At 41.1% G+C, this 26982-nt stretch overlaps 1 protein-coding gene across 20 annotated transcripts in view; it reads right to left on the bottom strand.

The window, feature by feature from the left end:
- Positions 1-2882: 2882 nt before the first annotated feature.
- The window catches only part of DMD (dystrophin), a 1151138-nt gene continuing 1127038 nt past the window's right edge, over positions 2883-26982 (bottom strand). For 14 of the 20 annotated variants that reach the window (XM_077781657.1, XM_021553010.3, XM_021553014.3 and 11 more), the window contains 4 exons: positions 24228-24471; positions 23755-23878; positions 19709-19801; positions 2883-5364 (listed from right to left, as the gene is read on the bottom strand). In XM_077781657.1, coding sequence (XP_077637783.1) covers positions 5267-5364; positions 19709-19801; positions 23755-23878; positions 24228-24471 — 559 coding nt within the window. In that variant the 3' untranslated portion in view covers positions 2883-5266. Of the gene's footprint in view, positions 5365-11634; positions 11667-19440; positions 19638-19708; positions 19802-23754; positions 23879-24227; positions 24472-26982 lie in introns of those variants that run through there. The other 6 variants (XM_021553006.3, XM_021553020.3, XM_021553019.3 and 3 more) reach the window with 4 other exon arrangements.

Below are 26982 nucleotides of genomic sequence, written 5' to 3' on the forward strand. Positions count from 1 at the left end.
CGGACCTGTAACTGATGGCTTTACTAAACTTGTCCTTGACTTTATGTAATAATGTGCTCTTTAAGACTCTCGTTTTATTTAGTATTGTTGATAACGGTCTGAAAGAGATTTACCTCCAAAATGGCACTCCATGTTGTTGGTTTGGGCCATCAAGTAGGGTATGTGTGAAGGAAACAAATAAAGGAATGCTGAGTGAATTAACATAATTTCTTGGTTCCTTCTTATAGAAATATATGTATATAATTATCTCTTTTTTCTAATACTTGCTGGAAATTTAGGCATAACAATAGGTTGGTGTGAGGATGCTGTTATTCCTGGAGATGATTTTTTTTGAGAAAAAACCTCTTCCTTTCAGCAAGAAAGACAATAAAATACTGTATTATTGGTTTTTTCTTTTCCAGTATCTGTGCATGTGTGCATAGAGGGGCAGTTAGAGAGAGTGAAAAGGAAAACTTACAAGCCATAAGCAGTGGGTTGCTTATGTCAGCAAATAGGGAGAACTTGCTTGGACTCAGCTTTTAACAAGCATGTGCCAGCTATTAAATAAATGGCATATCCATTGTAATGCTCAGATAACAACAACAAAAAAGAAGTCTTTACATCTGGTAAACAATTGCCAAGCTGACTAATATGAGCCTTGGGTTGGCAAGCAGTAGGGCAGGGCTTTAGGCAATAGGCTGAAAGAGCTTCGTATTTGTGAAGTCCCACAGTTCCCTTCTACAGCTCCAAGATTTCCTTAACTCTCATCCCTCCCTTAACCACAGGCGATTTTATACCAAGTTTTTGGCACTATGAGCTACTACTTATTTGTTGCAGTCATATTCCTCAGCTGCTGAGCAGCATTATCAGCTTATGGGGTTCATGTATGGAAATGTTACACCCTGGTTGGTCTCAGCAGGCCCATTTTTCTTGCACAGATTTATGGCACTTTCTAGCAAGTTGATACGCTTGCTCAGAGCCGAAACAAATTCCCGGTGAGCCTGAGTCAAGAAGAGGAAGATTTATTGGTTTTAAGCCTGGCTGCACACATGTGCCCAGAGGCAGCCAGGGTGGGTCACAGCCAGTGAAGTGCCCAAGCAGCCTGGGCTGGGGTGAGCCCCAGGTGGGTCCTGCTGCTCCTGCACCTTTGCAGGGGGGGAAGATCCCATCCCTGCAGCGTGTCAGAACTTCAGCCCCACCCCACAAAAGCTGCTAGCTGTCCTGAAGGGCACCCTGGTGCAAAAGTGACTGTATGGAGCATCACAGTAGCTTGGCAGCTGCCACTGGGCAAGGAGGGCAGGCAGCTCTTGCTGCATGTGGGTGGGTTTGGAAGCATTTGTGCTTCATGCAGCACTCCAGGCACTGTGCCTGCTACACGTACCCAGCCCAGCAAGGCCAGGGATGCTCTGCTGCAGGCACCACCATGGAGTAAATCACACACCCTGGCAGCTGCAGACCTTCCACGCATCCTGCACACCATTGCTTTCCCTCTTTTTCCCCATCCTAACTGAAGACACTGGTGTTTCTTCCACTCAGCTTAGCTGTTCCCCTCCCTGGTTTCTCCTGCACCATCACTGCAGCAGAGCAGAGCTGCCCACACAACCCCATGGGGCTGGCAGGGTGTGCTGGACTCCCAAAGTGCAGCAGGTGACCAACATGTCCTGCCCTGAGCTGTGTGATGCCATGGGGAGCAGAGGAGACCTGTGGCCTCATTGAGAAGGGAACCTCCAAACCCCTCCAGTGCTGCTGACCTGGCTACCACGGCTTCAGGATTTCTTTCTTTCTATCTGTCTATCTATCTATCTATCTATCTATCTATCTATCTATCTATCTATCATCTATCTATCTGTCTATCTATCTATCTATCTATCTATATCTATCTATCTATCTATCTGTCTGTCTATCTATCTATCTATCTATCTATCTATCTATCTATCTATCTATCTATCCATCCATCCATCCATCCATCCATCCATCCATCTATTGAAAAGATAGAGCAAAGACTGAGAAGTCAAGGAGTAAATGGCAGCACACTAACAAGGCAGATGACTGACCAATCAGTCCTTAAGGAGGATATTTTGCTGAACATACACGAGGAAAACATTCCTAAGAGTCACTCAGGAGCACTAGGTTTGATTGATGGGATGTCAGGAGTTGTAAATCACAGGTCACAGGTGTGGGGGAAATGAGTGGAGCTATCCTCCCTCTTGCTTAATTGAATTCAACAGAGTCATCACAGGGGGCTGCTGTGCTTTCTGGACTGTACAGCAAAGTACTTCAGTACAGCAAAGCACACACTGATTGACTTATGTAGGAGTGAATCCAGAGTCACTCAACTCTGGGAGAGTAGATGTGGGATGTGTATTTATTTCCTCAAGTGAATGAAATGAGGAAATTCCCACCTTCTCCTTCACTGTATTATCGAAATCATAGGCAAACATATGCTGGTTTTGCTTTTGTATTTTACAATTTTTCATCAATTATTTCTATCACCAAAAGGTAGCTCAAAGGCAGCATCCTGATACAGCTGAGTGGAGTCTGGGTATCAAAGCCTACACATTTCCTAGATGAGGGAGATGTGTGATCAGCCTCTTTGATGGGAACACACACTTCCCAAAGTCCCCAAGAGGGTTTTCCTAACATTATGCCTGGTGGCAAGGAGACCATCAAGTGTTGGTCTGAATCCATCTAGTCTGAAGGTCCTGTCAGGGATGAGGCAGGAAGCGTGGCTGACAAACCCCAAAAGCTTGGGGAGCACAGGAGCTTCACAACTTCAGCAGGGAGAAAACCCCAAACCAGGGAGAGTGAGGCACTGGGGTGATCCAGAGGGAGTTTGGGCAGTGCAGGGATTGCTGGGGAGATGGGCTGGGTGAGCGCTGAACCGGCACAAAAACTCCTGCACCTTTTATATAACATAACTGCGTGCTTTATTGATATACACAGTAAAGCAGTATATAATACAATAGTAAGGCATATATTTGGTGAAATTTGGTATGTTGTGAAAAAAAATGCAGTAAAACAGAAGTTTATAAAAATAATTAGTAAATGTTACAGTGTTGGTGTTAAAACACAATATATTATGATATCCAAGTAATAAACCATACTGAGTAACGATGAAATAACATGCCATATGGTATTCATGTATTCAACTACACTGATTATGTTTTACAGTTTAATACTTTGTCATTATAAGGAATATGAAATAATTCTCAAATTATGCTTAAAAAAGCAGCAATAAAGCTTTCAACTTTTTAAATACTTTTTGACAGACTCACTCCAAAACTAAGATCTAGAAAGTAAAACAAACAAAACAAAACCCTGATGAAAACAATCGTGCAATCTGTTTTTCCTCCAAATTTTTCTGAAGAGAAGGTTTAATGTATAAGGGGGGAGAAAAAAGAAGAAACCCATCTCTTTCTCAAATTGCAATTTAGACCTTCTGATAAAAAAGGACATGAGAAATAGTGAGGGTTCCTATTGTAATAAAGTGTTAAAAAGCTCTTTATTAGGAAAGCAGAGGTTTGGGGGAGATTGTACTTTTTTTTTTTGGAAATTATTAACGTTGTTATTACTTAAACAATGAGACCTGGTCACACAATGGACACGTGGTGATGATGTAACATTGTCATACATAATTGTCAGGAACACCACAAAACCAAAGTGAGGTAGAAATAGCATGACTAGCCATGTTCAATGTTAACTAGCATTCAAAATAAAATCTTTCCCAAGTTTAATTACACTTCATACAAGAAGAGGTAACAGATTTCTTTACTCTTGCAATATAATGTCAGATGGTTGTGTTTCTATGTATTTTATGGTAAAATTAAAAGCTGGTTAAGAAAATGAAGTGGTAAAGCTTTTGCTGAGAGCACCTCATACCCAAACCTCTCTCTCACAGAGCTGCAGTCAAGCTGGCTAATCTGATTCTCTATCAGCTCCTCTCTTTCTCATGTTATTGTAAATTGTGCAGGGGATTACTTGTACAGAGAAACGAAGAAGGAGAAAGGACCAGGGTCTTTGTTTTGGTGATAAATACTCATGGAGCAGTGTGACTACCTTCACCTGATCACCATTTGAGGCAAGAACAGCAGTAACTCTTCCACAGCCTTTCCCAAAGGTGGCTTGCAGCACCACAGCTCCTTGGGACCGGCTGCTGCAGCAGGATGAGACAGGACAGTGGGAAGCTCTGGGTTCCTCTTCCAGAGGGTCAAGGATCTCCGTGCTCATTACCAGCACTGGGAGCTGGACAGAGCTCTCTGGGTACCCTACTTGTGCTTTGGGTCAGAAGCCAATCCCACAGGGGGCTGGGGGGAGCATCTCCCTCTTTTCTCTCCTCTGCAGCAAAGGTGACAATGGGGGGAGAACTGTCCCCAGCCCTGCTGAGCCCCAGGGTTCAAACCAGTAAGGGCAATGTCTATGTTCCTTTACTAAAAGTATCCAGGAATTTAGTCAGAAGAGGAAACACTGGCACACAGGATGGTTGTTAACGTCTTTCCTTTCCTTCTTTCTTCTGAGTTTTTTCTTTTTTTAATTGATTTTTTTTTTGCAGGCTCTGTCATATAATGTGCTCTTTCATTTAATTATTGCAAACTAGCTGTGTAATTGCTAGTTGCTGTCCAAAACCAGGACAGTAAGTCATGTAATTCTTAATTTTATTGGAAAGATAAAATGTCATTACCTTCATTGGAAGTTCAGATTTTTTGGTTATTTTTTCTAAGCCAGCCCTAGTCAGACAAAACCAATGAGAAACGTAAGGTGGCCATTCTGGTATCACTGCAGGAAATACTTTCCTTTTTTTCTTTTGGATAGGCAAGGAAAAGAACGCAGGACATGAATCTCTCTGATACTGTTACAGAGCTGAAATGATACTGAACAAATGCACTGCCTCAGAATATTTTTTTGTGTTTTTTTTTTTTAAGGGGGTTTCTATAAACAATTATTTTTATAAAGCACACTTTAGTTTACAATCTTTCATTATAACTGTTATAAATTTTTTTTAAACAACCCGAAATGCGTTCCATATAAAGAAATGGCAAGTTATTTAGCTATCAAGATTTTACATGTAGTTCTTTTATAATTTTTGTACAATTGCATAGACGTGTAAAACCTGCCATTGTTAACAAAACAGTAACAGACTTAGGAAACTACTGAAATCTACAGTATAGTACCACTACCCTTCACAAAAATATAGATTTGTTTTCTTGTAAACTCTTACAGTCTAATCCTCTTTGTAGTATGAATATTATAAAAACCATGCGGAACGCCTGAAGTTGTAAAACACATCTTGCTATTCTAACACCTTGTCGTCGGTCATCACGGTCACTAAGGTTTCCATCGCTCTTCCCAGGTCATCTGCCATGTGGAAAAGGCTCCCTACATTGTGGCCTGAAAAAGAAAGTCAAAGAGGAAATTAAACAAAGAGGAAGTGGCAGCATGTGGATAGGAAAACGTCACAGACCCGCCGTTCTCCGTGTGCCGCTCGCTGCCGTCCCCAGAGGAGACTTCCAGAAATCTCCTGGATGAGTCCAACAGGTTGTCATTAGCAAAAGCTGCCAGGTTTGTACAGCACTTCAACACCAACACTGGCTTGAATAGCTATGGCAAACCACCCTGCAAATAAGCCATCTCCCCCTGGTGATGGAGCTTCATCATTATCAATGTTCACCAAAAACAACAATTAAGTCCACTGACATCAGAGAAGCATTTCTGACTGATGCTGCAAGTGTTTGAGCACCCAATGTTCTATCAAGGAGAAAAAGAGAAACAAACAAATTAGCAGTAATTAACTACATCAATAAAGCCAAGAGGTCTCAGCAGGATACCTGCAAAGATAGATATAATGATGATCAAACTAAGCCACTCAGTTCATTCAATCATTTAAAAAATATCCTTTCCTTTTTGGACAGCAGTCCAGCACAAAGAAAGACGCCATGATTACTATGCAGGGGTTCTCTTGTGCATTTCCCTTCACCCATAACCATTCTGAAGTCCTAAGATGGTATAACCACAACCTCCTACACAGAAGCAATGAATAAACTTGCTACTTGCTTCTCACACTCATGTCACCAGTGCAGCAAATGGTGATGGGTGGTAAGAAAGGGCTTCATCACAATTAGAGACCAAATAAACTCAAGGATGGGGAGACTGAATTGCCAAAAATTGGCATTTTAGTCCCTGGCACGCCTTGTCTGCTCTCCCACTGCTTTTCGGGAAAGTGTCTCTCTCCTGCAAGTCCTGTGTGAGATTTCAGACCTCTATGACTGTCTCAAATGCTCTCTGGCACCTCAGATCACAGAGACATCATGGTTTAAACAGCTGAATCTTATCTGGAGTCTCCTTCCTGGAAAAGTATGACTGAAGAGGGAACACAACCAGGATCTAGCCACCGTACAAGATAAGCATCCAAACCAAGGATTGAGTATTCAAGATTTCTTGCAAGGACAAGAAGGAATGAGCAGACAGAAGGTCTTAAGCCAAGCAGAAGGAAATTATACTCCACACAGCACATAATTGTATTACTGAACTCATCGCCACAGGCCGCTGTTGAGGCCAAACACATAAATGAGTTAAAAGAGGAGTCAGAAAATAATCACTGAAGAAAGATTTATATAGATGCAAAAAAGTGCACATGATCTCCAACTCAAGAAGTCTCCATGCTGCAGAGTGCCAGCAAGCGAACATTTATAAGTGAAGTATTACTCAATAAAATTTCATGTCACCCTGGCCTGAGGGGGTTTGATTTACTCTCTGGGAGCACTTGTGATAGAATATTTATCTGGAAAAACACAGGAAGTGCAATGCCATCTGCCCACAACTCTGGGTCTCAGGAATGTTTTTGCATTAGTCTGGATGCTGAGTCCTCACCATGGTCCTTGAGGAAGGAGCACCCAAATGAGGGAAGGACATGACCAGGACATCCAGGATACACCTTTCATGCAGTCCCTAGCTGGAACATGCTGGAGCCTGACTGACCATTGCACACCTACACAGTGAATTCCCCTGCTGACACAACTGGAGCAGGAATGAACCTTCCCTGTGGGGAAAATCAGACTCACCACCCTCCTCCCAGCACTTGTATATTGTGGTAGTCATGCACTACTGACATTCCTACAGTAAGTAAGAAGAGCCTGGAGTGATCTCAGTTCAGCAGCTTTTATGGAATAGAAAAAATTTACCTTAGAACTATTCAGAGAACCATAGAATGGTTTGGGTTGGAAGGATCTTAGGAACCATCTAGTTCTAACCTCCTTGCCAGGGGCAGGAATGCCACTCACTGACTGACTGCTCAGGACCCCATCCAACCTGGCCTCAAACACTTCCAGAGATGGGGCATCCACAACTCTGGGCAACCTGTGCCAGTGTCTCACCACCCTCAGTTAAGAATTGCCTTCTAGCATCTGGTCTAAACCTGCTCTTTTCCAGTCTAAAACCACTGCCTGTTCTCCTGTCACTATCTGCCCACATAAAAGCCCCTCTCCCTCCCTTTTATAAACCTCCTAAAGGTACTGAAAAGTCTCCCCAAGGCCTCTTCTCCATGCTGAGCAACCTCAGGAGCTTTTTTCTTCTGGGGAACTACTACCACTCTCTACATTCAAATACTAAGTTGTTTAAGGTTGTTAGAGTTCTTTTTTTTATCTATTTTAAATTTAGCATTGATGATACAAAACTAGGCTGGACCTAAACAAGAACTATTCAAGAAGCTGCCCACTGGACAGCGAGCTGTGCTGTGACACAGCTTGTCAGGTAGCAACACAAAAAAATACTTAGTTCTGGTATCTGGTGACAGTTTGCTAACTGCACTAATGTGCAAAGAAACAGATGCATCAATCAGCAATTTCATCCATACATCATAAATGTATAGCCATCCTATTCATCTGAAGCAAAACCTTGTAATTTCCTCATCAACATGACAAGTAACTGCGTCTGAAAGATTCCTGCCAAGTTTTGGTCAAAACATAGTTTATTTTAAAGTAAATGTATCCTACCACATTTATTTTAGCTGTAAGGGATAATCTCTGTCACTGGCATCACACAGACTGAGACCAATCCAGCAACTTATATCATTACAAGTGAAAATGTGACAAAGCCATATGAAGAACATATGAAATGAAGAACATATGGGAGATGCTGGTGCAAACCAGCTGAGCTGCTCTGCTCACCTGAAACTCTGACTCAGCTCCATGACTTTATGGGAACACTCCCCTCTGGTATAACCAGAGCAATGCTGTGACTGGGTAGCCAGCTGTGAGAGGCTGCCCGTGGGGTGATGGGTTCACATTCAGATTTGCTGTGGTCTGTTGTTTCTGGAAAACTCCAGGGCTCTTCAGGATTTCAATATTGCTAATTCCTAGGAAGTCTGATCACCCTTTTGTAAGCTTAGAACAACCTAGACTGCTAAACTTCATCCTCAGAAATTTACTATTTTGTTCTGTCAAAAAAGAGCTAGGTCTAAGAAGAGTAACTTCAACCAAAAACACACACAAAAAACCTTTCAGACGTGTGCCACAGTAGGGATAAACTGTTACACTGTTCAGGCAATTAGAAGTCCTTACGGATCCATGAATCCCTAGGTTCTTATTAATATTTAAAAATCACAGAAATGTCCAATAGTACGTTTTTTTCTTTGTCTGTTAGTTGGTATCATATTTTTGAAATAACCACGCTTTGAATCTGATCTCCCTCCTCAAAAGCTGCCCAGATGCATGCTGCTGTGATTAAGGAGGTAACAGCTCCCTCTCCCCTACAACATCCAGACTCCCTCTCCAGCTCAGGTCTTAATTTCCTCTGCTAAAAACTGAGCACTCATGTCTTCTCCAGAGCCATCTGAGGTTCGAGCTCAGAGCATGGCCACACAGCACTGCTGACTGCAACTCGTGCTGGCAGCTGGACTGTAAATGCAGCAGCAGCAGGGGGACCACGGTCTCCAGGACAGCCCTGGGTGGGCAGGATGGGCCAGAGGAGCGGGTGGTGGCTGTGCTCCAGCCACACAACTGGCACACCCTCAGCTGGGTGTCCCTGCACTGCCAGCAGGATTTTTGCCTCTCCTGGACATGGGAATAACAGCCAGGTCAGTTGAGACTGCAAAGAGCTGAGAACAAAGGACATGATGATTTCCTGGTACTGGATGTGCATTGAGTGCAGCCCCTTCTGTCATGTCTGTACCTAAATTAGTGTTTAAGTTCACTGCTGCCACTGAATGCTGCTCACTTGCCCTCTATAGTACTGAAATGTAGGATGTTGACATTTTTAATTAAGAAGCAAATGAGAGAAATACTGTCCTAAAAGCACTTAAAAAAATAAAAATCAGAACTTTCCATTATTATTCATATTTCTAAAGTAATGCTATCAAAGAAAGCATTAATTTAATTCTTTTTTTTTTAACATTAAAACTGAGAAAGTCTTATCCATGCTTGAGGCACTGAAAGGTTGAAAAATGCTGCTATGTGAGAAAAAAACTAGTAGACACTTTGAAATGCAGCAATAAAGCTCAAAATGGACATGGACAGTATTAACTTCAACTTCTAAAATCCACAGCTGCCATTTGCTTGGGAAGCAGAAGACACCTGTTTCTGCAGACACTAACTACCTCACTTCTGGCCACACAGAGAACGATGTGTTTCACATCTGCTGCACTCGCTTCAGAGACTCTAATGGAATCAAGGCCCACGGGTGTGGGCACAATAACAAAATACCAATTTTATACTACAGCTTGTCAGAAAAATAAATGTGAAACATTCAGACTTGAAAGAGTGGATGGAAAGTAAATTGAGAAATCCCAACAAAGTAGAGGGCCTTTTCTAGCAGAAGAGATTTCTAGCCCTTTCCTGACAAAAGAAAAATCCTTCCTGTTGGTGACTTGGGTTTTGATGCCCTTATTCATATTGAGTAATGCCACAAAATCCATGGGATTACACACAAAGACAATACCAAATGTGAGTAATGGAATCAAAACCTGGCCAGGTGGGTTTTAAACCACAGGATCTGTCTTTGCATGTACAGATTCACACCTAAAGCAGAGGCTGTTCTATACCATAGCTCAATGTCCTTCATAAGCAGGTGGACAATTGCATTTTATATTCAGCTCTCCAAATTACTGGGGTCCCTCTGGAACCATTAGTGAGCACAAACTCAGCCAGAGAGTGCAGAGCAGTTCACTGAAGTCAATTTTTTTAGGGTTAAACTGCGGGAATCAGATCAGGTAGAACATAACAATTTAGAATTTTTTTTTTTTATTGTTAATTACTTGTATTGAGCATGCCCTCTGCAGAAGATTTTTTAAAGTAATATGCATGAATATGAATGAGGATGGTGGAAATCAATGACCTGTTTTTGCTAAATAGGAGAACAGTTCTCAGAGTACATGAGCTGAGAACAAGCAGGGCTCAATGTGAAGTATTTTCCATTACACTTCTGGGTTTGTACAGTCTGCTGATGCCATCTCAAGCACCCTTTTTTTGATCCAAATGAGAGGACTTGCCATTCAAGGACAGACTTAATCTGACCAGAGGTCTTACACCTTGAAGCAGCTGAACCTGCTCCAGCACCTACAGCCGAAGCAGAGAACCTCTGTATTTCAAGGCACCACATCAGGACAAATCCTGGCTTTCCCAGGACACCCTGTCAGAGACTGGGGGTTCACAGCAGCTCTGTTAAGAGTTTCCACGAGCCCCTCCCTCTGTACCAGCAGAAGTTTGCAAACCAGGTTACCCTTCAATTCCTGCCTCATCCACACCAAACGTTTTCTGTGCAGAAAAGGTCATTTCACAGTTACTGCAACTGCACTCAGGCAGTCTCTGAATATTTTATCTTTAATAATAATTTTCACTAGAAATTCATCTTTCAAACGCTCTGTCTGGCTGGGAAGTGAAGAGCAGCTTCACAGAGGAAAAATCAAGGCTCTCTGGAAATGCTTTCAAAGGAGCTGTGACAACACAGTGCAAAACGCTTTCCTCCATTAATGAGCAGCGACACACAAATTCCAAAACCTATTTTGCATCAAACCAACCATGTCCAGAGTGCACAGTGAAAACCACAGCCCATTTGCATCGCTGAATGCAACACTGTGAAGCTGGTGAATGTTAGTAGCATTCTTCTTTCTGCAATAGTACATCAGGAAATTAAAAAACCTGAATCTCTCATACCTCTCAACTCTCATATTTCTAAAGAAATAAAAAAAAACCAAACATTTAATCACTGGAGATGAGGCTGGTATACTGGCACATATATATAAATACAACTGTGAGTTTGTAAGCAGAACAGCAAGAGAGTCCAGTCTCCCTGTTGTGCTTACACACAAGAGCAACAGAACGTAAGTCAATGACTGCAGCTTATTTACTGACAACATTTATCATTCAGAGGCTTAATTTCAACATATTATTTTCTCCTCCCCATTCCTGATTTTCCACCTCTAGAGCATGTAAGAAAATGCAGACCCCTGAGCTGACATTGTCTCCACTGAAAGTTGAGAGGTACACCACTGTTTCAGCACACATGGGGAATGCACTCAGCAAAACCAAACAAAACCCAGAGCAAAATAAAACCACCCCCACCCTTCACCAAACCCAAGCAACCCCGTGCTGTGTCACACACATGCTGGGCACAGAAAGCAAGCTGTGACAAACAGAAGCCATGGCAGTGAGCCTGCATCTCACTAACCTCTCTCACTGGCTTTCCAGGGGCATTTCTTCCTTTAGGAACAGAGAGAGGAAGTGGAATAATTATCAGAAAGGAAGGGAAAAAAAAAACAACAACACACATGAACATATATTTTATACTGTAAAAGACACTTCAAATTCCATTTAGCAATTTAACATTAAAAAATGCATTTCTGCTTAAGCAAAGACTAAAAGTGCACTGAAATCCACTGATGATTCTGAGCTGGTTTATTCAACAACAGTTCTGTAACCTGTGGCTTGGTTTAACCTATCAAAAACACTTGAGAAAACTACTTACATCAACTTACACACCTGTCAGTTGAGAATAAGGACTACAGACAAGATCTGAACTCACTTTCTGAGCATCCTAATTACCAAATTTGAGTACTTCTAGCAATCAGTGTAAGTTGTAAAAACATTTTCCCCCATGTCAAATTAATTTACCCAGACACTTTACATTGTATTGTGGCCTACAGACACTGAGGTATGCATTGATATACATGCCTATGTGTGCACACATATTTCACACATACAGAAATACACTGGAATGAAACATGCTCACATTCAGGATAAATATATTGCAGAATATGTTTGCAACATGCTGACCTGCAAGCATGGTAAAACTGAGAGGGCAGAGAGAAAAAAGTTCAAGTAAAAAAGGGAAAAAAGGGAAAAAAGGGAAAAAAGGGAAAGTATCTTATCATGTTCAGGTACTACCAAAACGGAGTCAATAATGGGTTTAGCTGCAAAGATGCTCCTAACAAGCCTTCACAGAAACAATACTTTGATCATGCTGATTCTTCTCAAACACTTCTCATAGCATATTTGTTTTTAGAAAACAGAAGCCAGGTGTTACTCAACAGCAGAAATACCCCTTTGTCCACCTTTCCACCACACAGGCAGTAACAAACTCTCTGTCTCCAGAGGCAGTGTCCCACTGTCACTGTCACACTGCTGGCAGCTCTGCCATGCCAGGCTTGCAGCCCTAGTGAGAAAGTCACTGCAGCAGATGATGCAGGATGATCTTTGCCCCAGAGCTGTTGTAAATGATGCAATTTTAAATGATGTGTGGGACACTGGGGAGAGAGACAGACACATATAGGAGTACACACCAGTCAGCATAATGGTAACCTAATTGCTGTTGGGTTTTGCTCTATGGCAGGCTGTAGGAGAAGGGAAGAGAGGCAATAAACATCTTTATGGGTATTTTACAAGCTGCAGATCAAGGGCCAACAGCAGAGCAAGGCAGAGCAGAGGCAGTACATGAGAGGAGGAGAGGCCAGAGGAAGGAAGGGCATCCAGCATGGGTTTGACCAACCTCAGGCAATGGAAGGGGCTGCGGCAGCCTCTGAAGGCCTGGACAGCAGAGGTTACCATTTACAGAACAGAGGAATTTTTAGTCCCTTCCTGCCCCTCTCCCTCTCCCCAGCAGCACACTTCCTATTAAAAATGATAGCAATAGGTTCAATAACAGCATGCTCTGCACATGGGTTTTTATTCTGCTCCTCAGTGAAATCTGGACTCCAGGGATGTCTGTGCCACATGTGCTGGTGCAGAGAGGTGTCACTTCAGTTCTAAGGACTCCACCCCACAGGCCTGCCTAACCTTCTAGGACTTACAGGTGTGTCTGCACAGCCTGAGACCTCCTCTGGCACTTTTATCAGGAGTCACGAATTCCCTAAGAAGTTATTTCTAAAAGGTGAGATGAGAATGTCTTACCATTATCAGTCATGTAACAGAAAATCCTTGGAAAGGAAGGTAGAAAATCTATTGCACCCTTTGGTCATTTTCTCAGGAAGAACCCCAGGGTTTAGGTCAGCTTAAGGACTCCAGAAACTGCAGCAAAGTACAGCTTGGTTTGAAAAAGTCCTGGGGCAGAAATGGGACCCAGCAGGAGATTAGCTTGGGTCCAGTTTAGCTTAAGTCAAGAAGAGAAAAAGAACTGCCTACAAGCAAAATACTAGTTCTTAAAAAACCTCTTCCTGTCTGCACAAGCACCTACAACTGCAGATACACAGTGTTTAATTTAAATCTACATGAGACAGACTGGATTCTGCCTGAAAATGAATGCATTTAAAGGTAACTGGGGTAGCTCAGCACCACACAAAACAGCTGGTGAGGACAGTCTGTGGTGAGTAATCAGCCCCAGAATTTGTTAAATGCAGCAAAGATCCACGCTACTACAGCAACAGCTAATTCTTCTGGAGGAAGATTAAAAAGGGTTTAATGGATTTTACGTTATTTTCTTCTTTGCATATGAATGAATGCCTGTATCTAAGTTTTAAGGCAAGGAGTATGGTTTGGCATAAATTGCAGAGGAAGAAGATTGTCTATATTGCCACAGTTCTGTGTGTTCTGTAAGGCATCCAAATACTGATACGCAATCTGTGGGTGCCTAATTATCTATTATTTCTGCTCAAATCAACATTTCCTGCCCTTACAAAATAGAAGAGTTTTTACTTTTTTTTTTTTCTTTTGGAAAGCTACATGGCATTGCATCACAAGCAAAGGTAAAAGACCATGTCAAACCTGAAAGCAGAGGCACTACCAAAAACTTCATGTAGGAGTCTCTGCAGATCCAGGTGAAAACAGAGAGCACAAAGTGACTACTGCACTGCCCCTGTCACTGAGCTCAGGAAAGGGACAGGCTGCACAAAAGGGAGATCTGGGTCTGCAAAGAGCCTTTTTTCTCAAAACACACACACAAAAAAATCTGTTGACGTTTTATTCACTACCATATTCTCAGTTTGCACCACAACTGGGCATTATATAAAACAGGGAAGACCTAGTTCACCCCACCACTGTCCCATCTGCAGAAAAGCTCAGCCAGATCAGTTCTGCTGAGCAAAAGGGGAGCAGTAAGGGATTTTAGTCACCTGGGCTCACTGTGGTGGGATGCAGGACCACAGCACAGAGAAAGTGAAACAATCCAGGAGAGGCCAGGTTATCTCAAATGGAAGAGTATTTCCAGAATACTCCACAGTACTGTAACTCCAAGGTACTTTCACTGACTCAGTAAAGTGTGAAAAGTCTGCACCATGAGATATTTTGCTCTCAAAATAAGAGAAACTGCATTATTTGCAGTGCTGAAAGTTGCTAGTTCCACTTAGGACGTTAGTGCCATTCATGACAGAGCCTGGCTGATGCACAAGTAAGAGGAGAAAATGTGACTGGTGTGTTTTAGTGTGACTGAGATAAAAATAAAACTCCTAAAAAAGGGTGCTATTCTTAGTGCCATTCATTTATTGCTGTGGGATCTTGTAATTTCACTGCACCACACCACAGCTGTGTTAAGCAATACCATGCAAAATTGTGAGGACCAGTCTCTGTCCAAATGCTCTCACATTATGTCATGGCCTCTTAGCTCTTTTAAGCCTTGATGGTCTCATTTCTAACAAGTTTTGGCTCCCACTTCTTCACCATCTCCCAGCAGGGGCTCAGCCTTGCAGATCTGTGAAGCTCTCTCATCAGCTTCAGTTAATTCCAGAACTTCTGCCCCTAAATATCTCTCTGAGCTTCATTCACAGAATGCATCTGCCATGAAACCATAACTGCAAAATTCAGCCTGGTCCACCATGAGAGACACCTGAAGTGGTGCAACTTGTCCATCCTCAGCGTTGCAGGAGAGATGAATTTGGCTTTGAAAATCCTGCCAATCTTACTCTCTAACTGTGAACCAATTCCCTGGAGATTTAGTAGTTTGGGCACAAACACAGCATGAAAACGTTTTCCTCTGTGGCCCATTATTGAGCAGGGTCAAATAAACCACTGAGGTGGCATTTAATGGTAGATTTCCACTAAATGTCAGACCTCTGGCTTTGACATCTGTTTTGCGTTAGCACAGCAGCTGTTTGAAGCAGCTGCAGCAGTTGTGAATTTGCTGGGAGCAGCAAAGTAAAAGAAGAGTGGATAGGAAACCTTTTAGATTAAAAGGAAAGAAAAATTCCTTAAGGACAGCAATCATCAGGTATTCAGCAGAATTTCTCTCTCCAGAAATGAAACAGCTTTTGGCACCAACAGCCAGCTGTGCAAGGAGCAGGAAAGTCCTGTTCTCCTTAGGAAATGCCAAGGACTGCCAAAACGTTAAACTGAAGAAACAAACAAATGAAAAGCCCTATAAAAGGTTAATAGGTTATTGCATCTGAAATCTGCTTATACAGGTCCATGACACAATCTGTTTTGCACTTGCTTCTCTAAAATACATTCAAAATTATGCCATGAAGCCTTAATGCCCTTTTAAAAACAACTTTGTGCAGCAAAAGCTTGAAAAATATAATCTTAAGAAATCTATCTCCAGGTGAGTGACAATTACTCTTGCTTTTTATTGCTTTGTTTCAAAATTCCAAAATAAGTGCCACTATTTCTTTAGTAAACTATTTCCCAATCTGAGCAAGTCTTACTCTTCAGGTGCTTTGGACAATATTTAGGCTGAATATGTCTGTGATGCTCCACTACACATCTGTGCACCCAAGCATAGAAATTCAGTCCTTTTCTCTCCCATTGCTTGTTCAGCTCAGAACTTTTCTCACAACCAAAGCCTTCAACATTCTGTTTGCTTTTGTCATATTGTTCTGAACTCCTCCAAGTTGTTGTTATTCTAATGGCAAGAGGACACCTAGAATTATGTCCCTGACTCAAAAGGGCTGCCAGTCCCTATGCTGTTACATGCTGATATTTAGCTTGAAATTTAACACACAGATTTTTACAGGCCACAAAAAAAATGTTTTTTCATAAAATCATTAAGTTTGGAAAAGACTTTTAAGACCACTGAGTTGAACTGCTAACCCAGCACTGCTGAGCCCCTTGCCAAACCAAGTCCTCAGGTACTACATCTACATGTCTTTTAAATACATCCATGGTTGTTTACTCAACACTTCCCTGGGCAGCCTGTTCCAATGCTTGACAACCCTTTTCCTGAAGAAATTTTCCCTAATATCCAATTTAAACCTCTCCTGGCACAACTTAAGGCCATTTCACCTTGTCCTACTGCTTGACACTTGGGAGAACAGATCCATCCTCACCTTGCTTTAATCCCCTTTCAGGTACTTCCCTAAGTCTCTTTTTCTCCAGGGTAAACAACCCCAGCTCCTTCAGCTCCTCTATCACAACCTATTTCTGAATGGCAGACTGGGACAACTGCATTTCTGGTATCTGATAATTTTTTAATTTTACTTAATAATAATCAATATAACAAAAAATATTGTTTATAGATATGTTCTATTTGGGTTTCTTCTTCTGTTCCTGAACATCTACTTGAGGTAGATATTCACACCTGTAACCTGAGATTCAATCCAACTGGTACTAGAAAGAAACAAAACTTCACTTGCACCACACCTGAGTCCTTAACATTATGCCATCTTCTCAGGCTGCTTTGCCAAACTGCTTTCACTCTTCTGCAACTGCACTTTGATCTTCTGTTAAAGATTAGAGATCTGAGATACAGAGTACACCTCTCAACAGCAAAAAGGTTCCTGATTCAGAAGTTTGCTGGGACCAATCAACTCTGCTTCCTTTTCTTCTTCCTGCAGTCTTGAAAATTTTAAATCAGCGATGCCTGATGCCTGTGGAATCTGACTGACCACAGCATGTTTCATGTCATACTGAAAGTCTACATGAACTGCAGCACATCAGATGTCAGACGTAACCTTTGTGTATGCAGGCATCAGTTAAATAGAACTGAATTATTAAATTTGGAATAGAAGAAAATGTCAGTAACAGAAGTTTACATGAGCTCTCAGCAGCCTCTACCAACTAATGAATGGAAATCCACTTGCACTGGCTTTAGGACAAACTGTTTCTTACTGAGAGCCTGACCATTCCTATACCTCAGCCAAAAGAATTACACTAACCTGGCATTCATGCAAATACATCAAAAGATATATGCAGAACAGAGAAACATAATTGAAGTCCTAATCTCTTTAGCCAAAACCTGGTACAAGTCCCAAAAACCTGAACAAGTTTCTCTCCCAGCTGCACTAATCTTTTTGAGCAGCCCAAGGGAGGGGAAGAGGCAGATTCTGGCTCAGCCTGGCAGTGCCTTGCCAAGACCTAAAAGCAAAGTCCTAAGGGAAGCCTGGCTCTGCTGGGCTGTGCTGGGCTCTGCTGGGCTGTGCTGGGCTCTGCCTGCTCCTGCTCCTGCACCAGGAGCTCCTCTCATTCCTTGGCTGGTGGGGCTCATGCCAAAGGCTGTGCCCCCTCCTCACTCACAGCCCTCCATCCAGCTAGAGAGTATTTTTGTTCTCCATGGCTGCTAGTCACACATGAGCTGCAATATCTTTTGTTGATGCTTGTGATCATCTACTATGTTTTCAAGACAGTTATCAAATGAAGAAACAAAATAAGGGAATACTTTCTTTCTCTCTAGCTAAATGACAACATTTTGCATCCTGAGAATAAAAATCTGAAGCTACAGCTTAATTTACAAAATTAAAATATTATCTAATCTTGTCAATTTCAGTTCTTTTTCCTACTAGATTTTATATTCTCTCAATTTGTTTCATGAAGCTTTGTATTTTTCACTAATAAGATAAAGAAACATTTTTTATTTTCAGTGACCAGAAGGTGATGTCTAGAGACTGACCTCTACCTATTTATTCTAGACAGGAAATGAACCACTCTATTTCAAATATCTAATTAAATTTTGTTTTATAAATTGCTCCTATTTCACTGAAAACTAAGTTTGTTTTTAAAAAGAAACACTGCCAGGGTCATCACCTATGAATACAAATTAGATACCACATTTGGTGAATATTTTCACACATGTGATATCTACATCTAGACACATGTGACTATGCAAGATCTATGTATGACACATTTACACTAATGATGGTCACTAATAAGAAAACACTGTCTGTTGTAACCTTGTGTACACAGAAACTTTAAAAATCAGTCCATTTTAATCTACATAGCAATACTAGGAAGACTTTCCATCTGTTGTTTCTCATAGCAATTATCTAGGCAAAATGAGGGCTGGACATAAGACTTTTTAACATAATGTTGAGGTGGAGCTGAGTGCAGTTGACAATTTATTGTACTAGACTTTATTCAATGTATCTTTCTAAATGATTCCATCTTTTGATCTATAGCATGAGATCTTATACAGTTTATATTGACTTTTATCCCACCACTCACAGATGGTTTCTGGTAAGAGCTGAACTTGCTTTGAAAGCAAAGGATGGAGAAAACCAGACTCTACTGAAAGTTTAGTACAATGGTTAAAGCACTTATCTCCTAAAGAAGAACCCCTGGGTGACGTGTGAAACTTGTGCAAGGGCCTTGCAGGAAGTCTGTGCCCCATGAAATTCACTTATCAGGCTGGCAACACCAGGGCTTTCTCTTGCCAAGTGGCTGAGCCTCTATTCACAGCAACAGCCAGCATCCCAAACCTCCCATCTCCTGCTAGGAATCTCAGCCATTTTTCTTGGCAGCAGAGTATCTTCTTCTAGGCTCAGAAAAACGTTTAAATGAGAAAAGGTTGGACAAATTCTGGTAATAAAAATGGCTATTTTTAGCAAACAACAGGAATGAGAGAAATGGAAATACTGGAAGAAAGGCTGTGGCTGTATGACAAGTGCAGCCTGTGCTACACAAACAAGCTCCCCACGTGTTTTCCCTTCAGGCCTCTGGGCCTGAGGACTACATGGCTGAGAACTTTGACTTAGAACTCTAATATTATTTCAAACCACAGTCTTGGAGAAGGATATGGACAGAAGGAAAATGTGGTAAGACATGTATTAAAAAATAAATCATCAAGGGTATCAACTAAAAAGAAGAAAAGCTGTGAAAAAAAGGAACATGGCAAAAGGAAAGCAAAGAAAATTATTGGGGAAGAAAGAGTCTCACAAAGACATTATTTCATCCACATATCTAGGGCTACCTGTGGAGACAGCTCAAGGTAAGGAGGAACAGGCTGCTCCTCCACTCTTAGCAAGACAGGTTTCCCTACAGCTATTGTTGAAATGAAAACAAAGAGCAGCAAAAAGCCTGATACCAAAACACAACCCCCTGAAAACATCAAGGAACAGAAAAGACTTTTGTATTCTTCCCTCTCATCTGCCACAGGCAGCAGCGCTCACCTCTGGAGCTGGGGAAGGAGTTGTTGAGCTGCTCCATCACTTCCTCCAAACCTGTGCTTGTGTCCTGGGGAGGGCTGAGCAGCTCATCCTCACCTGCAAAGCAAATCCACACCACTGCATGAAAGCCTGTGCTAGCACTTTGTATTGCCAAGTCCTCCTCCAAGTTAAGGCTGTTCACTCAGACACATGTTCTGCTTAGTGTACAATAAAAATTTCAAAGGTGAATTTTGTTGACTGTTACTGTTCTCTCTAAGGATCTAAGGGAAACTAAATGAGGAATTTAAGACAATTAACACTATTTTAATACATAAAAAGGGATTTAAGAAATTTACTCTGGTAAAAGAAGTAGGGTAAAATGTCTGCTAGGAACATCTAGTTCCATAAATGACACTCATCATTTCAGCTCCTCTTATTCTATTAATGGAAAAAGAAATTGCTGTTGTGAGTGCTGCTGTTGAGCAGCTTTCTAATAGTGCTGGGTTCATGTTGGCACTGCTTTGCCTAGCTGTGCAAATCAGTAGAAACCCAGATTCTCATCTGCATCAGTATTAATATTTCTGACAGTTTAATTGCCTCAGATTGGCACTCCAAGAACACTCAATTGTACTGTAAAAGGGTTTAGCAGCAGTTTAATAAAGCGAAATACATTTCTCCCACTGAATAATTTCTATAACCTGATTATAGGGCAGCAGCTTAATGGGAAATTCAATACATTTTATTTTTACTGGATTTTTTTTTGCTCATGGTTTCATATAACTGAATTCCATATGTTGTTTTTAATGCAGATCCTGCCCTCCAATATAAATAAAGCATCTGGAAAAAAAAAACAAACCTAAAGTATATACTTTGAGTGAGATTCTCCTTTTTTACTAGATGTCTTTTATCTCTATTAAAACACAAAAGCAATATTGCCTGCTGTAATAACTGAGTTACATACTTCTTTTGAAAATGACTTAATGACCCTTTATTCTAACATGTCGTGCCCTATTTGAGTCGGAAACTGTCTGATGTTCTATTAACATTTACATTCTTTAAACATTGAGGTGCTCCATGCTAGTGAAAAACCTAGAAAAGGAAATAAAAGGAGCATTTCAGGGCTGCCTATATTTAAGCTGGGAGTTTAACAAGAATTATTTCTGACCAAGAGTGATTTCTCCCACTCCAGCACAAGAAGTGGGATAGAGTGTCTGCAAGAAGCACTTAATTCATATAAATGATGGTCTTTGTATCAGCTTCTTTTATTCCACTAATGGTCTAAAAATAGTTGCTAAGGCTGCTTGCAGTTTGTTCAGCTTTTGAGTGGTGCTGGGCTCACACAAATCAACTCACACCATGAGTTACTTTCACATCAGGCATTGCACTGACAGAGGTGTCTTAGCAAAAGCAATGTCCTTGAAGCCTTTGCTGAAAGTCAAGGTGAAAACTCAGATCTCACAGATTCTACTCAGGCTGAGGATTTTATCAGTCTGAAGAAAGCCTCCTGGCCCTAAAGATCTCAATAAAAGGGCTGTGGTTCTGCTGTCCTGGCCAAGAACTGAAGACAGGTACCAACTTCAAAATGTCCTCATAAGTGCTGATATAAGCTGCACTACCAACCCTCAAAAATGTTGTATTTTTTATTTAAAATTAATTATTTTTAATTTTTTTCCTTATTTGGATGATATTTTCTGAGCATTTTCTTGTAAAGGACAAAATAAGACGTCAACCAAGCAACTTGACAGAAGATCTTGACAGAGCTCAGTCTCCTCTCTTTAACCAGAAGAGCCTTCCCCATTTGTGTTTCTACAGAAGGTTTAGAGAGCTTAGTGAATCTCAAATATTCTGGGGATACTTGAACAAATTAAAGTTCAGAACAGCCTCTTGCCTCATACACTTCACAGAACCTCCTCTGCTGCTCCACTGCTGGGGCAGAAAGGCCAAAGATAAGGACTTTCCCACTGGGACTCCATGAGGAGAAAAGCAGAACCTTTCCACTTGCCCAGGTGTACTTCAAGTTAACAAGTTCTGTTTGCAAATAAGGGTTTGAGTGGGTCACTGATTTACCAAAACACTGCTGGTGGAACACCTTTCACAGCAATCTCTCCTCAGCAAAGCAGAAAGACAAAAGTGCAGTGGGTTTTCAAATGAAAAAACTAAGGTGTAACTTTAAAGAGAAAAACATATAAAAGCTACCACCACCTTGCCTCATTGCCTGAGACACCTGGAGATCCTCAGTATTTTCTCAAAAATTATGGCTCTCTCATTCCTGGGCACATGGTTGCTGCGTGGCAGAATTATTGACACCACCACTCTGGTTCCCTTCACAATTCAAGAGTATTTTAAGCTGAGCTTCAGAAAACTCTGAGTCTAGCAAGCAAAGCTTTCTGGTGTGAAAGGACAATTAACAAACTGAATTAGTTGTGGTTTGTTAGCCTGGTTAGTAATTCTTTTTATAAGCTCCATTCCCTGCTGCCAACAGCGTGGCTCTGCTGATTCTCAGTATGATCCAACTGATAACATCTCACTGTCCTCCCACATATTGGTTCCATCAAACCAATCAAATAAAATCAAGTTATGTCTAAATATTTGCTTTAAAAAGTTTTAGTAGCTTATATGACTCTATTGTATTAATCAATTAATTCCACTCTTCCGAGGTAAATGGGAATAATTTTATATTGAGTCAAATGAAAAGAAGTGTATTTTTGTATTTTGTCCCACTAAAGGATGAAATATAAAACTACAAGACTTCTAATAAGATGGCTGGGAAACACTGTCTTTCTATCTTTTCTTTTAATTGTGTTTCTTTTATCTTTTGTGTTTTATTTTAATTCATGTATTTTATGTGATGAAATTAATGACATTTCTCCAGAAAGCTGATGCAAATTACACCACTACTAATATATTTTATCTACTCTGCCATACATAACAAAATATTTCTCCACTGGTAACATGATTAATAAAAGGTCCATTTTTACTTTTTCCATAAATTTCTGCTACCTGTGATAGTACTCTCACCCCTAGGATTTCAACTTCAGCATTCCTAAAAGTACTATTTATTTTACATTTTTAATTGCAGACTGTACAGAACCCATCTGTTTGATACTATCATAGGCTGAAATTATTGCTCACACTTGGAATGGAAGAAAAAGCCTCCCCAAAAAGCTACATTTCCTACCACAACAGCACTTTAGACACAGCAGAATGTGCCCTCCCATTAAATTTCTCACTGCCATCGACACTTTTACTAATAGCAGTGAAAAGCTCTAACTAATATACATAAAATAAATTTCTCTGCACGAAGCTGAATATTATCATCAGACTTGAAACATCATCTTGTTGAAGTAATATAAGTGCATTTTCTTAAAGGTGTTGTAAAGATTGATTGCTTTTTTACAAGCAGAAAATCCTTGCCACTTGGTAATAAATACTTACTAATTTTGTAACAGACAGGAAATTAGGAAAGAGCCACATGGCAGTTACTAAAAGCACCAAAATAATAATTCCAACCTCCAGCTACAGAATATTATTATTTAACCTCACTCCACAATGCTTATGATATTCATTATCACATCTGATGTGATACTTAGAAAAGCCACTAGATGAGCACTGCCTGTGAGTGACAGCTCCATCTTACTGATTGAGCTACAACATATTAAAAGTAACATCACATCATTTGACATAGGGATGACTAATCATACATTTATACTCTTAGCCATAATTAATATTATGTACATTTAAATCAGCCATGTCATACTTCATAACTGAAAGTCAGTTTGAATAGAACAGTTAGCTTTTCAGCAGCATTTGTCTTCAGAAGTCAAGCCCTGACTGAGCTTTGTGTTTAATATCAAAATATCCAAGCTACTGGGTGCATCATGATCAAAAGCAAAGCCTGAATCATAATGAAGATGCAAAGTGTAAACAGCCAGATGACAGTGAAGATCATTGCAAATATCTACTTCATTTCATTTGAACTAAACGAAAAAGTGTTTTCTGTCTTTAAGGATTTTTTTCTGGAAAATGGGACATAATTATTTTTTGTGACTACCTGAGCTTTGTTATCTTACCCATGGTTTCTGAAGTCTGGCTGCCAACTACACGAAGAAGCATTGGCTGACTGCTGCCTGACCTCTGCAAAGAGGTAGAAGGAGATGACAGTGTTGTACCATTCACCTTGGCATCTGCCTGTGGCTGAAAGTGAAGGAAAAAAAAGTAAGACGTTGCTATATCAGCTCAATACTTTACATCTCTGTAATTTTTATTTATACCATGAATACACACAATTTTCAGCCTGTTCTTAAATAAATTCATCCATGCATGCAATGCATTTTAATTCTGAATAAAACAAGGAAGAAGACTAAACAAGAACACTGAAACCTGATTCCATACTCTCACTTGCAGCCTGTAAAACAATTTGTACATTTCTCTGACTTGCTTCTACAGACATGATTTCTCGGAATGTTCTCGTTATTGATAACGCTTCACAGTCTGTTTGGAAAATTACTCTTCAGAGACCCAGAAGAAATGCCTGAGGCCTCACCTGCTCCAGCAGCTGCCTCAGCCTGTGCAGCTGCGATTCCAGCTGTTTGTTGTGATCCTCCAGGATCTGCATCCTGGCTTCCAGGCGGCCCTTGTGCTGGCGGAGCAGCTTGGCCTCCGCGATGAGCTCAGCGTCGCGGGGGCTCTGCGGAGAGACCGGCATCATCTCCGGCGGGGACGGCAGCGGAGACAGACCCTTGTGCTCGTGCTGCTGCTTCAAGCGGTCGTACTCTGCCTGCAGGTTCCTGTTGGCAAGCCACAAGGGGCAAAAGCTTTATGGCCCCTGCACGGGGCAGTGACAAGGCACTCCCTCAGTGTGGTGTGATGTGTCTCACTTTTCAGGGCTCACCTGCACCAGCTGCCTTTCCCTCTCCTGAATCCACACACCTGCGGGCTCGCTCCTTGCGGATCCGCACGGAGCTGGGATTAGATGGATCTGTGGTTCAAGCTGCCTGAAGCAGGACTCAGCAGCTGCTTCCCTCCCAGGGCACTCATGCAGGAGGCTCCAGACACCCTCCTGAAGCCAGGACTGATCTGTCCTGGGCTCAGCCCTCCCTCAGCTTCCTGCCCTTGATCCTTCCCAGCAGAAGTGGGACTGCCAATTCCCTTCCACATATGGCTGCACCTGAGGGGCCATTAGTGCTAAAGGAGCACTCAGAGTTATCACAGCACCTCACAAACACTAAACCAAAGCGGGTCCCACCTGGCTGGCCGATCTATTTTACAGAAGAGAACCATCTGAGATGCAGCCACACAAAAAGGCAAAGCAAAACACAGAACTTGGCTGTCAGTCAGGTCATATCACTCTCCCCTCTTCAGATCTGCAAATGCATTTCCAGCCTAGGGCAAAAATTATCAACTGAAGATGAGAATTAGTGAGCTAGTCTGTTAAACTGAACTGCACTGGGTTTTGGGGCCATAATTTTCATCTTTGTCCTGACTAGAGTGCTAGTGTCAACTGTAACTTTATGACACTGCTAAGCTTGTTCTTTTATTCAATAAAACTCCAATTTTACTTCAGTAAAACATTCCATAGATTAATATGATCAATAGTGTTCCACATGAAAAAAAAAAGTCTACCAAGCAGGGAAAGCCCAGAAGGTAAGGAACTGAAACCTTGTTAAAGGTAACAGTCCAAACCTGCAAAAATAGTGACTTGCAGCAGAAACTTCATAGGCAAGGGAGACTTAACAAACTGCACTGGGATTTTGTTGCTATGATGTTCTTTTACAGCTTCCCAGAGGGGGAAAACGGCTGGATGCTCTGGTAACTGCTTACTCATCACAAGCAGTGACCCAGATTTTACTTTTTCCAACTTGCTCTTATTTGAGGTTGTGAGAACAGACACCTTTTTCCAGTTCTGCCTGCAAACCACAACACACTCTGACAGTTTGGTCTGGAAGCGTAACAGCACCCCAGAAACCTGCCAAAAAAACCACTTCTAAAAGAACTTTATTGTGACCAGAAGGAGAACTAAAGCAGGATGCATCATTTCACACGGGTGGGGATGCAATGCCAAGGAGAACAACAAAGTATTGACTGTTCTTCAGAGGTCCCCGAGCCCCTCAGCAGCTGCATGATGGACATGTCCTCACCTGGGACCTTGGCACTACCCACAACACAATTTCTAAGGGATGTCTGACCTACATGATCCGTCCTGTGCAGAAATTTTAAATTATTAAAAACAAGAGCTAATAATTTTTAACTTCAGGCTGTTCCAAAATTCAAGATTTCTTTCCTTAAAACACTTATCCCTAAAAAGAGGGATAACTATAGAGAGTTTCTTTTTTCCAATGAAGTTTTTTGTTTTAATAAAATACAGAGTTTCAGCTTCATGAAAATGTTCTAGAAAAAAAAGGGCTGTCTATACTGGGAATAGATATTGTCATGTAAGTTATGTCTTCTGCCTGGCTTAATGTCTTCTGATACTTCTAGCTGAACAAACTGGTGAATAATTAATAAAAATACAAAAGGGAATAGGAATGAACATGGCAATATATTCATTACACACGGTGCTATTGCTGACTAAAGTTTATACAGGAATGATCATTGAGCCTGCTTTTCACCATGTCCATAGACAGTGGCTATCACTAACCCATGAGGAATTTCCCAGATGCACTATACAGGCAATACTCTATGAACAGCACACTCATAAGTCTGAAATGCTGTAAAACAAAAGGTAAAACATCACCCTAAGGGAAGCTAAATAAATGTACTTGGTCATACAACATAATTAGATACCTTGCTACAAAGAAATCTGCAATTATCGCCTGTATCAATATAGAGAAGTCCTTCCAGTAACAGTGGTATTGAAATACAAGTAAGGACCAGGGAGTAATTGAGATAAAAATCCTTTCAATGTCTGATAAAAAATTATTTAAAAATCTTTATGAAAGCCTACAGAAAAAAAAAAAAAAAAAAAAAAAAGATACTGCATATTTTCCAACCAGAGGTATGTCTGGATTTGGGAGTTCTGGAGTTCTGTAATTAAATATTATAATACTGTTGGCACAAAGGAATGTAATTTTGAAGGATGCATGTGGGTTTCCCCAGTGCACCTGTATTAATGAGTTTTCCAGCAGCACCTTTTCAGTCCAGCTACACAGTCCTCCATCCAGAGGACTGAGATTCAACATAGTTTCAGAGCCATAAGAGTGATGTGCAGTGCACAGAATCAATAATATCGTAACATACCACAATGAAGAGGTGTATTAACATAATGGAAAAAAGCTGAAAATTAAAAAAGAAGGAAACAA

The sequence above is a fragment of the Lonchura striata genome, chromosome 2, assembly GCF_046129695.1.
Source record: "Lonchura striata isolate bLonStr1 chromosome 2, bLonStr1.mat, whole genome shotgun sequence".
NCBI lineage: Eukaryota > Metazoa > Chordata > Aves > Passeriformes > Estrildidae > Lonchura > Lonchura striata.